This window comes from Alosa sapidissima, chromosome 23 (genome assembly GCF_018492685.1).
Source record: "Alosa sapidissima isolate fAloSap1 chromosome 23, fAloSap1.pri, whole genome shotgun sequence".
In the NCBI taxonomy this organism is placed as follows: Eukaryota; Metazoa; Chordata; class Actinopteri; order Clupeiformes; family Clupeidae; genus Alosa; species Alosa sapidissima.
In genome coordinates, this window is record NC_055979.1 from 27,963,362 (window position 1) to 27,975,759 (window position 12,398).

Consider the following 12,398-nt stretch of genomic DNA (forward strand, 5'->3'; position numbering starts at 1 on the left):
AGGATGACCCATCTTGCTACGTATCCACCAGCTGCCTGCCTGCAGCCTACTTCCAAAACTCCAAAGATTTGGTTCCGAGGGCACAAGTTCAGTGTATCAACAACACTCAATAACAGTTTATGTGATGTGTTAATCAATTAAATTCCCAACAATTTCACAACAGCTAGTTCTGGAGTAGGCCATTCAACTAGCCCGCTTGCTTACGACGAGACTCAGGCTGCGCAGTCGGCACCCGCTTCCTTATTTGGGTTTTGGGTTGCCAGGTTTTAGCCTATGACAAAACGGTTGAAATTGAAACTAAGTGATCGTGTATGTGTAAGGTGTACACAATCTGGCAACCTGAATGGATCAATGATTTTAAAATGAAGTTTGATGGCCATGCAAATTACGGAAGTTTTCCGGGAGAAATAACAAAACGGGAGGGTGCTGGGAGATGACCTTGAAATACAGGAGAAACCCGGGAAAAACGGGAGTGTTGACAGGTATGTTGTAAAAGCACCAACTACTGCCCCTTTTGTTTGAAAATTCTAAAACAACAATGTTTTTTAATACTTCAAAATAACACCTGACAAATGAACCTTACATTTTTCAGTAGCCATAGGTGTGTAGATTTGAACCAAATCTGGTTTGGTTCTTACCGGGGCTTTTTTTGCCTGAAATATGCAGCCTTACAACACTGTTTACAGCTCTTCGATTCAAGGTAAAATGTAATTTTTGGTACTGTACATAGCTAATTTAGATACACTTGGTGTGGGTGCTTGCGTTTCTTTAGGAATCTGCTGTCTTGGTTTGTATAGAAATGAATATTAAGTGAGACATACATGTAAGAGAGTGGAAATAGACCTCTGAAGTTCGCCTACAAAAATGCTGCCATCTTTAACATCCGGTATCTGGCGATTTTTCCTATGGGAAAATAACATGGGGATTTTGAATTATCGCACCTGATAAACTCTCACGGGGATTTTTGATTCCATGTTTTTACCACATTGTCTTGCAACCTTTTGGCATGTGCAAGTGTCATTTTAATTAAGAACAAACATATTGGTCAAGCGAAAATCAATATTTGCCAGAGGTATGAATAATTTTGTTCTTTACTATTACTACTTAACTAACTATCTTAAAAAAGTCTAAAAAGTGAACTGCTTGTCAAATTAAAAGATAGCTAGGCTATCCTAAAAAAAGTTGCATTGTTTGCATGATAAAATGTAATCAGGTAATCCCCAACTATGTAACTGTAATCTGATTACACATTTTTTTTATTGTAATCTGGGCTGATTATAGTTACTTGATTTTTGTAATCTGATTACGTAATCCAGATTACATGTAATCCGTTACTACCCAACCCTGTTGGCTGCTTTGCAGACAAAGACTTTTCACAATAGGCTCCAGCAACTTCTTCCTGAGTCTCTCCACCTTGAAGTTAGACCATATCGTGTGGATTGGAGTGGTGATCATAGGGATGGTTTGCATCACAGTCTGTATTCGCATCACAGTCTGTATTCGCATCACAGTCTGTATTCGCGTCACAGTCTGTATTCACATCACAGTCTGTATTCGCATCACAGTCTGTATTCGCATCACAGTCTGTATTCTCGTCACAGTCTGTATTCGCATCACACAGTCTGTATTCACGTCACAGTCTGTATTCGCATCACAGTCTGTATTCACATCACAGTCTGTATTCGCATCACAGTCTGTATTCGCGTCACAGTCTGTATTCACATCACAGTCTGTATTCGCATCACAGTCTGTATTCGCATCACAGTCTGTATTCTCGTCACAGTCTGTATTCGCATCACACAGTCTGTATTCACGTCACAGTCTGTATTCGCATCACAGTCTGTATTCGCATCACAGTCTGTATTCACATCACAGTCTGTATTCGCATCACACAGTCTGTATTCGCGTCACAGTCTGTATTCGCATCACAGTCTGTATTCACATCACAGTCTGAATTCGCATCCAGGGCCGGCGGATGGCATGGGCATTCTGGGCAATTGCCCTGGGCCCCAAACTACCAGGGGCGCCACAGCATAGCGAGCTACAGGCTACAACACATTGATTGTCAAATAATGACATAGAGGGTTTACAGTTTTTCTCGATCGTTTTGATACCTGTGTCAACTCTGCAATCATGCTCTCAAAACAGTTAACACCCGTGTCTGAACAAAAGCACTCTAGACAAAATGACACATTTTGCTTGCAAAAGGCTGTTACTCTCTCAAAACACTTAAAACATGCAGCAAAAGCAAATCTTGCCTTCAAACACTACAACTTGTTGCCAATTAAAAAACACTCTTTAATCAATCATTACACACTGGACAACAAAATGCAAAATCTAGTTCTCAAAATGAGCATTTTTGCTATGTCTGTTCCATTACTTTCTCATTTTTCTGGTATCAGAAAAAAACTTTGAAAAGACAAAATGTACTGAATAAAAAAATGTATTTATTCATTCCTCCCAAGATGTAACTGCCATTGACATGTAAGACATACAGTAAATACCTAGCAAGATACAGTAAATTTCATTGAACTACAACTCATTTTTCATCGAAATAGACCTACAGTCAACACCTGTTGTACTGTTTTCTCCACCAAATAGGCAATACAGTACTTTGTCTAAATGTGCATTAGATCCATACTTGCAAATAGCAACACAGAACAGACATCTCTTATGTATAATGAATGATTGCTGATTGAAGAATTGTGCAAAGGTGTTTCACACAGGTGTATCAGAGATTCAGACTTATGCAAGGAATCTATACCACCTGTGAAAAGATGTTTTCCTTTTGTTTAGCATGGGAAAACCAATAGAGTTTGGGGCTTTTGAATGACACCTGTGTTAACTGTTTTGCAAAAGGGTGTGAGAAATGTGTGAACCCAATGCAAATGTGTGAACACATTCGCAAGAGATGACTTCTGCTGTGCAAAGAAAGTAGTCATGAAGACCAAGTGGGTTCCAGTTTACTTAAGCAGGTCAAAGCAATCGAGAAAAACTGTAACTGCGGGAGCAGCAAGTCATTCATTTTCAGTGATATCGGTTAAATAACCGGCATGAATGAGACGTTCAAAGCCTAGTGCTGCAGAATACAGAAAAGTGCACAGGTTGAAAAACGTTTCTCCCGCGTATGGGTGCTGATCTTCAGCCTGAATCGTCAGGTTGCTAGCAGTGGAACGTAGCAGAGAGACGACAATGTAATAAAGTAAAAAAAAAGTTAGACCATGTTGTGTGGATTGGAGTGGTGATCATAGGGATGGTTTGTGTCACAGTCTGTATTCACATCATCACAGTCTTGAATTTCCCCTTGGGGATCAATAAAGTATCTATCTATCTATCTATCTATCTATCTATCTATCTATCTGTCTATCTATATATCTATCCATCTATCTATCTATCTATCTGTCTGTCTATCTATCTATCTATCTATCTATCTGTCTATCTATCTATCTATCTATCTATCTATCTATCTCAGTCTGTATTCACATCTCAGTATTCGCATCACAGTCTGTTTGGATTCGCCTGTTTTTTAATGGTCATTTCAAAGGTCTCTCCTTATTCAACGAGGCCAAGATAAAAAAGGTTTTCCATTTTTTGTTAACTTTAAAAGGAATATTCTCCAAACAATTCACTGACAAAGGTTTGAGTTTCATAATGACTACAGCTAGTGAATTACGTAAGTACCGGTCCAATCAGCCTGGTCTCAGTGCTGTAACTAAGAAATGGTAGAAAATGTAGCCTGATGCAAACTACAACTAGGCTATTACAGTTTTTCTCAGTCGCTTTGGTTCTTTTCTCAGATCAGAATGAAAAGACTATTAGTTCAACCTCCACAACATTTAGTTATTTGTGCACATTATAGTAGCAATTTCTCCTTCCTCTGAACAAATTGCAAATGCTTTTGGACATGTTTCAGTTGCTTTGTCATGTCAGTCAAAATGAACTATACTTATGGATGCTGAATAGTCATTCCCAATAAAACTGATAGTCTTCATTTCATTGCTTGAGTCATTACATACAAAATTGGTGAACTAGTTATCAAATTCTGTCACAATGCTGTAGAATTGCAAAGAGCATATACAGTAAAAATGTGAAACGTACATATTCAGTGTCTTGTACTAACTCTCCTAACTACAGCAATTTCTAACTTTACTGTAGTTTTCAAATGGCTGTACAAGTACTGTATAGTGCTGTCTTGAGCATGTTCAGGTAGTGTCACAGAGTTCTGACAGAGTTCAGAGTTCTTTTTTCGATGGGAAAACACTGAAAACATGACAAAGCCATTTGACTATCTTGTTCATAAATGATGGTGTCAAGACTTCTCATTTTGATGACACTGGCAGTTTCATTGACATAAATACTTGCTTTTGAGGAATGGACTATCCATTTTGAGCAAGTAACGTGCTTTTGCAGGTTATCCACTAGGTTTTGCAGTTTGCACTAATTGTTTTGAAAAATGCACTAACTGCTGTGCAAATGTTAATAGTGATGTGAGAAAAGCACCCAAGCGACTGAGAAAAGCTAATAATTATAAGGCTATCACAATTAAAATGATAACCCTATGGCATTAGGCAGACAATCCGTGGTGTTTTGTGAGCAAATCCATTTAGCAATAGTATACAAATGGAGTGCAGCTCTTATTCTCACATGGAGGTCTGATTCGAATGACAGCTGGCTGAACCAATAAGACAACATAATTAATATTAGAATTGACTAAGCCTGGCTGTTAGCCTGGCTGGGACCAGGCTAGGTGCACAGAATAAATCCCCATGGTAACTTATGTGCCATCTCTTTTGTGAAACCAAGTCAAGGCTAAATTTATCCAGGATCCTAGCTTAATCCCTTATCTAGGTTTTGTGAAATACCTCTCTGGTCTGAGAGTTTTGTTGCACTGGCCCCTGAAGATGATTCAGTCCATGTTTCCTTGGTGCCAAAGGAGCTATGCAGCCTTTTGTGTGTGTTACCATGGCATGGGTGTTTCTTACCAGAGTGTGTGTGTGTGTGTGCTACCTGTCTAAGACATTTGTGTGTGTGTGTGTGTGTGTGTGTGTGTGTGTGTGTGTGTGTGTGTGTGTGTGTGTGTGTGTGTGTATGTGTGTGTATGTGTGTGATTTTTTGTAGAGCTGTAGAACCACTGGAAAGTGGTAACAAATGTAAGTATGTGTATGTGTTTGTATGTGTGTATTACCTGTCTGAGGATGAAACTAGTAGAGGTGGTGCTGCCATCAGATCTCTTCAGCCGACTCCTCCTGGAGTAGGTCCCCCGATTCACCTGATATAAACACACACCACACACACACACACACACACACACACACACACACACACACACACATACACCCACACAACCACACACATACACACTTACATGTTTTATCACCCATAAATAAAATATGATAAAAATACCTCAACAGTTAGCACCTTTACAAAGTCCAAGAGTGCAAAAGACGACTCTCCACTTGCCCTCTCACAAATATAGAAAGCGATGAACTTCGCACACCCTCACACACATACACACACACACACACACCCTCACACACTTAGAGACTTATGGACTTCAACCATAGGATAGGAGACTGGCCCCAGCACACAAACACGCACACACACACACACAGACACACACACACACACACACACACAGACACACACACACGCAGACACACACCCTCACACACATACACACACACACACACACCCTCACACACACACACACTTATAGAAGGTGATGCACCTTAGCCACAGCACAGAGAGCTGCTGGTACACAGTGGGGAATGAGAGCACAACCAAGGCACCCTGTCTGGGGGAACATACCACCACAGCCCCCCTCCCCCGACCATCACCGCAAGAAGAACCACAGGCGGGAACAGCCTGACTCACAGAGCCAGCGGGGGACCAGCAGAACACATCACTACCCCAGCCTGGGAGAGTCACACACCTCCACACACACACTCACACTCCAGCCTAGGAGAAGGGCTGCCACTAATGATTATTTTCATAGTAGATTTCAGTATATTATCATAACAGATTAGTTGTTGGATCAATAAAATGCCAAAAAATAATGGAAAAAAAAAAGGGATCAGGGATTATGAAAGCCCAAGATTATGTCCTCAAATGCCTTGTTTTGTGCACACCACAAAGATATTTAGTTTACTGCCATAGAGGATTAAAGCAGGGGGAAGTTTAAGAAGCTGCAAATCAAGATTTTGTAGGTATCTTTCTTTTTTTTTAAAATACACAAATCAGTTAACTAATTGTTAATTAATTAGTTGTTTACTAATTAGTTGACAACTAAGTGCTTAATTGGTTAATTAGTAAATTATTACAAATTACAGTAATGTGAGTAAGGATGTGACCATAAACAAGCAGGGAAGTAAGGATGTGTCCATCGGTGAGGACTGTTTGTTTTTTATCTGGCAATTAGGACTGTGTAATAAACAAAATCAAGTAACCAGTTCAGTTAGTCAGGATTGCATCACGCCAAACACTGCACTACATGACAGTATCCAGCAGGAGGTGTTGTAGGTCCTGTTTAAATAAGAGCATGAGCTGCCATGTTTATTACTGCAGCTTCATGTTGGAAAAGGTTTAGCAGATGTTGTAGTTACACTATACAGATGTAGGTACAAATGTATAGTATGCTATAGGTACTCTAACAAAAGCCTATAATATGCCTGTAAACCTATATAATAATATATTTAGGCCACTATAGTATTCATGCCCACCACAGTTTGGTGCTGATATCCCACATTCAACTGGTGACCCCTGACCTCTAGAGTGGACTTCACTTTTTAAATATTTTATTTATTTATTATTATTATTATTTATTTTATTTTTTTGGGGGGGGGCACAGTGAAGAGAGCAACAGGAAGGTGGGATCAGGAAATGACGCGGCTCAGACCCCAGCCGAGTCCCTGTGGGCGCGTGGGCCCCCATGTGGCGTTGTAGCCAGTTGCACCCCAGCGGGCCCCTGTGCTCCACTCTAAGCCGGAGGCTTTTCCCAATGGCTACCTGTGTGGGTTGGGCATGGTGGACAACACATGCTCTTTTCCCAATGGCTACCTGTGTGGGTTGGGCATGGTGGACGACACATGCTCTTTCCAGGGCTGAACAATTAGGGGAAAAATATCTCATTTCTATATCTCTGACAGATATTGCGATTGTGACCTGATTTGCAATATCATTTCTGAAAGTTGAACTTCAGTTCAATAGGCTATTCCAAATTTTGCTTTAAGTTGGGCCACTTCTGATTGGTGAGCGTGCCTAGTGCATGAGAAGCACAGCACTCCTGATTGGTGGGCTTCACTGTCTGTCACACAAGGAGGATGACATGAATATAGCAATCATAAATGTAACAAGATTAACCACTCAATCAAAGATTAAGACCCTTCTCAACCCCCCAAGATCTTGAAAGGGTAATTCATGCTCTCATCACATCACGACTAGACTACTGCAACTCCCTCTATACCGGCATCACTGAATCATCCCTGTCCCGCCTGCAGCTAGTCCTAAATGCAGCCGCTAGACTGTTAACAGGCACAAGGTAATGAGACCACATCACCCCTGTCCTAGCCTCCCTCCACTGGCTTCCGGTTCGTTACAGAATTGATTTTAAAGTCCTTCTTTTTACTTTCAATGCCATTAATGGAAATGTTAGGTCCCTTAGATCGGCCACGCAGGGGTTACTGAGGGAGCTGAAGGCCAATCTCAAGCACAGGGGCTACCGTGCCTTTGCTGTCGCAGCCCCCAAACTGTGGAACAGCATCCCTACCTCCATCAGATTCACCCCTTCAGTTGACTCTTAAAGCAACACCAAAGAGTTTTTTGTACCTTAAAACAATGTTTCCAAAATTGTTTCCGTGGTTCATCAACTCGTAACAGGGTGAACGGCACTTCTGCATTCGCTTCGCGGCCCTCTATCGGCTATAACCGCACTATGTAAGTTTGCCAGATCGGGTAGCGGATCTGTAGTTCGATGGAATGAGACATAAGAAACTACAAATTTGACTTGCATGATGTCGCAATACATCATACTTTCATAAAATCATGCAACATATTCTAGGCTAGGCCTACCTTGTCTGTGGACATCGTTATTTGCAAAGCCGGTGCTGGATAAACAAATAGCGTGCGTGCGACAGAGGACAAGTTCTTTGGTGTTGCTTTAAATCCCAGCTCAGAACCTTTTCTCTCTAGTGTTTCCCGATTCATCTTGACCGGAGCCCTGCTTGTACTGTCGTCTCTTTCGTGTATTTGTATCATCTGCTTTATGATGTGTTTTTGTATGGCCTGCCTCTGTCTTATTTGTTATTTGTTATATGTTTGCTTCCCTGGTCTCTGTAAAGCACTTTGGTTGATGCAAGTCATGTTTAAACATGCTATATAAATAAATCTGATTGATTGATGATTGGGGCTGGAGTTGCAGCCTTTGTGATCAGCAAATTGCATGAATTCAAATTTCTAATTAAAAATCAATTAATTGTGCAGCCCTATCTCTTTCCATTTCGGAAAAGAAGAAAAATAAAGAAGAAATTCTACTCAGACTCTTGTTGACTTTACTTTCACTTATTTATTACAAAGATTTTGTGGAGAGCGCCTAAAGTCTTATATTGACAGAGACTAGTTTTGAATCTATGCTCAGTCTATTATGTCATCTCCTTCATTACACTTGGGTTTGGTTATCAGTATCCCATTTTCTCGCTCCGGTAACAAACATTCTCATTCTCATTCTCTCTCTCTCTCTCTCTCTCTCTCTCTCTCTCTCTCTCTCTCTCTCTCTCTCAGGGGTGGGGTTAGGGACCTTGGTCAAGGGCACTTCAGCCGTGGATGTGGGCATGGGAGAGCAGTGCTCAACCACTTCCCCCGCCCAACATTTTTCCTACTGGCTCAGGGATCAAACCGGCAACCATTCGGTTACAAGCCCGAAGCCCTAACCAGTAGGCCACGGCTGCCCGCCGTAAAGGTGCCAAGATGCCAAGAAAACTCCAACAAACACCAACAGTTGGGTCAGTGTGCTCGACCAGTGTGTGTCTGATGTTGTTTGTTTGATGTAGATGTTTGAGTTTGACATGTCCAAAAGTCATTATTTTCCACATTTCTACTGTCTGGGCAATGTGGAGCTTAGTTTTCTGTTTACTGGTAAAACTCCCAAATGAAATATCTCCCCCTGCCTTCCTTCCTTCTAGAGCCCTGATCTATTTGGCAAGCAAAGTTATCATGCATGAAGCATCCTATGTTTGCACATCAATGTGTTGCCTATGATGTTGAATTAGCTAATTGATTTTGTTGTCCCTATCTGGACACAAAGATGTGTTTAAAAAAACAATGTTGTGTTATTTTAGCACATATTGTGTAACAAATAAAAAAGGAAACAATACAAACGGTGTTGTCCCTATCTGGAGACAGAGATGTGGTAAAAACTAAGTTGTGTTGTTTTCAACACATTCGTTTAAAGAGTGTATAGTTAGACTAAAGACTATACACTTTGCCCATCAGTCAAATTAGGGACCCTGGTCTGTTGACTTGGGTTCTCAGTGTTAAGTGTTAAGTTATCATGTGATGTGTGGGCTTAAAGCTCAACACACATGATATGACACTCTTCAAACACAGCCTCTGAGAGTCCCAAATGATCAACACTAAATGGCTCAACACTTAAACGGTGCCACTTAGTTGTGTTGGACTGACTTCTTTTCTGCCATCAATCAGTGCAAATGACAGAAGTCTGCCACCACTCTAAATAGAAGCTCTCTGCGGGCTCAAGTTAATTATCTGCCTCTGATTTGCTCCATTTTTAGCGCCCGGTCTCCCGAGTACCGATGGCGTCTGTTGCCATACAGAATCTCATTCTTCTCCGAGTCTTTCTCTTTTTTTAATGTAAAAGGGACACTTTAACTAGGTCACCATGTTCACTCTATTTGTCACACTGAGCATCCTACCTATGGTCAGTGGCCAAATATAACCTGCACGGGAGGCTTGCGCGGTGTGCAAATAAAACACGAGCATAGAAACAAACTTAGTCAAACTCATGTCGAGGTGTCTTACAGTCTCAAACATCCTTGTCTCACCCTTGTCTCGCAAATAAGAATATTCTGACTTGCTGGAAATTATTGTAACCTTTTACAACTATCTTATCATAACACTCGGCTACATTCCAATTTACCTCTGCAGTGGCCCGGTGAGAGCATGTGTGTGTCACCTGCGCGGAGCGGCAGCTCACCTGAAATATGGGCGCCTGGATGCCTTCTCCGATCTTATTTCGTATGTAGATGTGTCGGGACATCTCTGCCAGCACATCGGTCCAAACAGGGGGTTGCCCACCACCCGGCCCGGCCCAGTGAAAGTTAGGTGGGGTGCGGACTGCTTGCTCCAGTTTCGGTGCTCGGTGGTGTCGCCCCGTGCAGAATGAAAGCGGGTTTGACACAATTTCGAAGATGAGCTCAGATGCCACTGACGACGCTCGTCACTGCGCGCTATGACAGGTGTCACGCGGCGCGCACATGGAACGAACGGTGCGTGACGTGCGTCCAGCTCTCCGAACTATCTGCGCAAAACGAACCTTCCTCCCTACGCGCCTCTGAGCTGCATATATGAGAGCACCCTCTCTACTTGGCCCACTTTAACAGCTCCTGCAGCTATCGCTCTAAATACAGATGATAATCAGAGATTCAATTCAGACGAAGTGCTCCACAACAGCGACACAAAAGGCTTTCGGTTTCCCGACATCCAGCCAACCCAATCCAACCGTTAAAACCGCATCGAGAAAAATAAGCACAAAGCTTTCATAAGACTGGGCCAATGTTAAACAGGAGTTTGCTTTCTGAAGTATGACGTTGTTTTATGCGTTATCTCACCTGTGTCCTGCATTTACTGCTCCTGGCCTCAAGGTGGGAGTGTTAAGACAAATACGTTGATCAAAGTCACATCCATCCTATAGCCATTCTTAAACTACAGCAAGCATACATGCTATTTATGTTTGTCAGTCAATAAAGGCTCCTTGCATTGCTTCAGAGGGCTATGACTGGTAAGATGCTTTCGTTTTCACCAAACACTGACATAAGAAACAATTGCAAAGAGCAATTGGTAGATTTGCTGCAGTTGTTACTGCTTCCACAAGGGGTCACTGTTGTACTTAGTATTGCCCTTCCGATCCTTTTCGGCTGTCCATCGTTGCAAAATCATTTTAAAATCAAGCATGCAACGGATATAAAGTTATCTATAAAGTGTAAAAGGATCAGATAGACAAACAGAAAGGTGAGTGTGTGTGTGTGTATGTGTGTGTGTGTGTGTGTGTGTGTGTAAGAGAGAGAAAGATAAAGATAGACACAGTGACAGTTGGCTGTTGATAGCTGGCAGTTATAGAATTTAGAATATTGAATAACCTGAAGCACATAGTGCTCTGTTCTTCATGGTTGGTGATATTAGTGACCTTCTAGCCTTTTACATTTGAGCAAGCACATTTTCATAGTTCATGGTGGCACAGTCTACTTATGTGTCCTCTTTCAATGCAGGCAACCAACCAAGAGATATAAGTAATATTTTGAAGTCAATGACTTTTAACAGGTAGCCAGTGTAAAGATGGTAGGATGGGGGAAATATGTTCATATTTTTGTGTGTGTGAGCGGCTGTATTTTGTATAAGCTGTAAGCTCTTTAGACAGGTATTATTACAGCCAGCGTGATAGCATTGCAATAGCATTGCAATAGTCTATCCTTGAGGTAACAAAAGCATGGATTAATTTCTCGGCATCTGGTAAGGAGGACTTCCTTATCTTTGAAATGTTCCTTAAATGATAAAATGAAGTTTTGGTGATCTGTTTTATGTGATTATTTAGTGCTAGGTCCTGGTCCATTATAACTCCTAGGTGTTTAACACTTGTGGATGAGGTCAGTGGAAGATCATTATATGTAGCCTGTGATGTGGATAGGATATCCCTCATATTTTTTGAACCTAAAACCATGACTTCTGTTTTATCTGAGTTCAAAAGCAGGAAATTATTCGTTATCCATGTCTTTATATCTCTTATACATGTGTGAAGTTTGGCTAACGTGGTTAATTCGTCAGGTTTTATGGAGAGGTGTAGTTGTGTATCATCTGCTAAACAACAGGGGCCCCAGTACTGAGCCTTGAGGCACTCCATATTTTACCATAATCTGGGTAGATGGTTTATTATGGACCTGTAGAAATTGTTGATGGTTAGGAAGGTATGATTGTGGCCTACTGGTTAGGGCCTTGGGCTTGTGACCGGAGGGTTGTTGGTTCGATCCCCGACCAGTAGGAACGGCTGAGCAAGGCACCTAACCCCTCACTGCTCCCTGAGGCAGCAGCTCACTGCTCCGGGTTAGTGTGTGCTTCACCTCACTGTGTGTTCACTGTGTGTGTTTCACTAATTCACGGATTGGGTTAAATGC

At 41.7% G+C, this 12,398-nt stretch overlaps 1 protein-coding gene across 2 annotated transcripts in view; it reads right to left on the reverse strand.

Annotated features, from left to right (window-relative positions):
- cacnb4b (calcium channel, voltage-dependent, beta 4b subunit) overlaps window positions 1-10,393 on the reverse strand; it is a 35,497-nt gene extending 25,104 nt beyond the window's left edge. The window contains exons 1-2 of one of the 2 annotated variants that reach the window (XM_042080682.1): window positions 10,208-10,393; window positions 5,186-5,269 (exon numbers count right to left, since the gene is read on the reverse strand). In XM_042080682.1, coding sequence (XP_041936616.1) covers window positions 5,186-5,269; window positions 10,208-10,270 — 147 coding nt within the window. In that variant the 5' untranslated portion in view covers window positions 10,271-10,393. The remainder of the gene's footprint in view (window positions 1-5,185; window positions 5,270-10,207) is intronic. The other variant, XM_042080680.1, reaches the window with a different exon arrangement.
- Window positions 10,394-12,398: the final 2,005 nt, after the last annotated feature.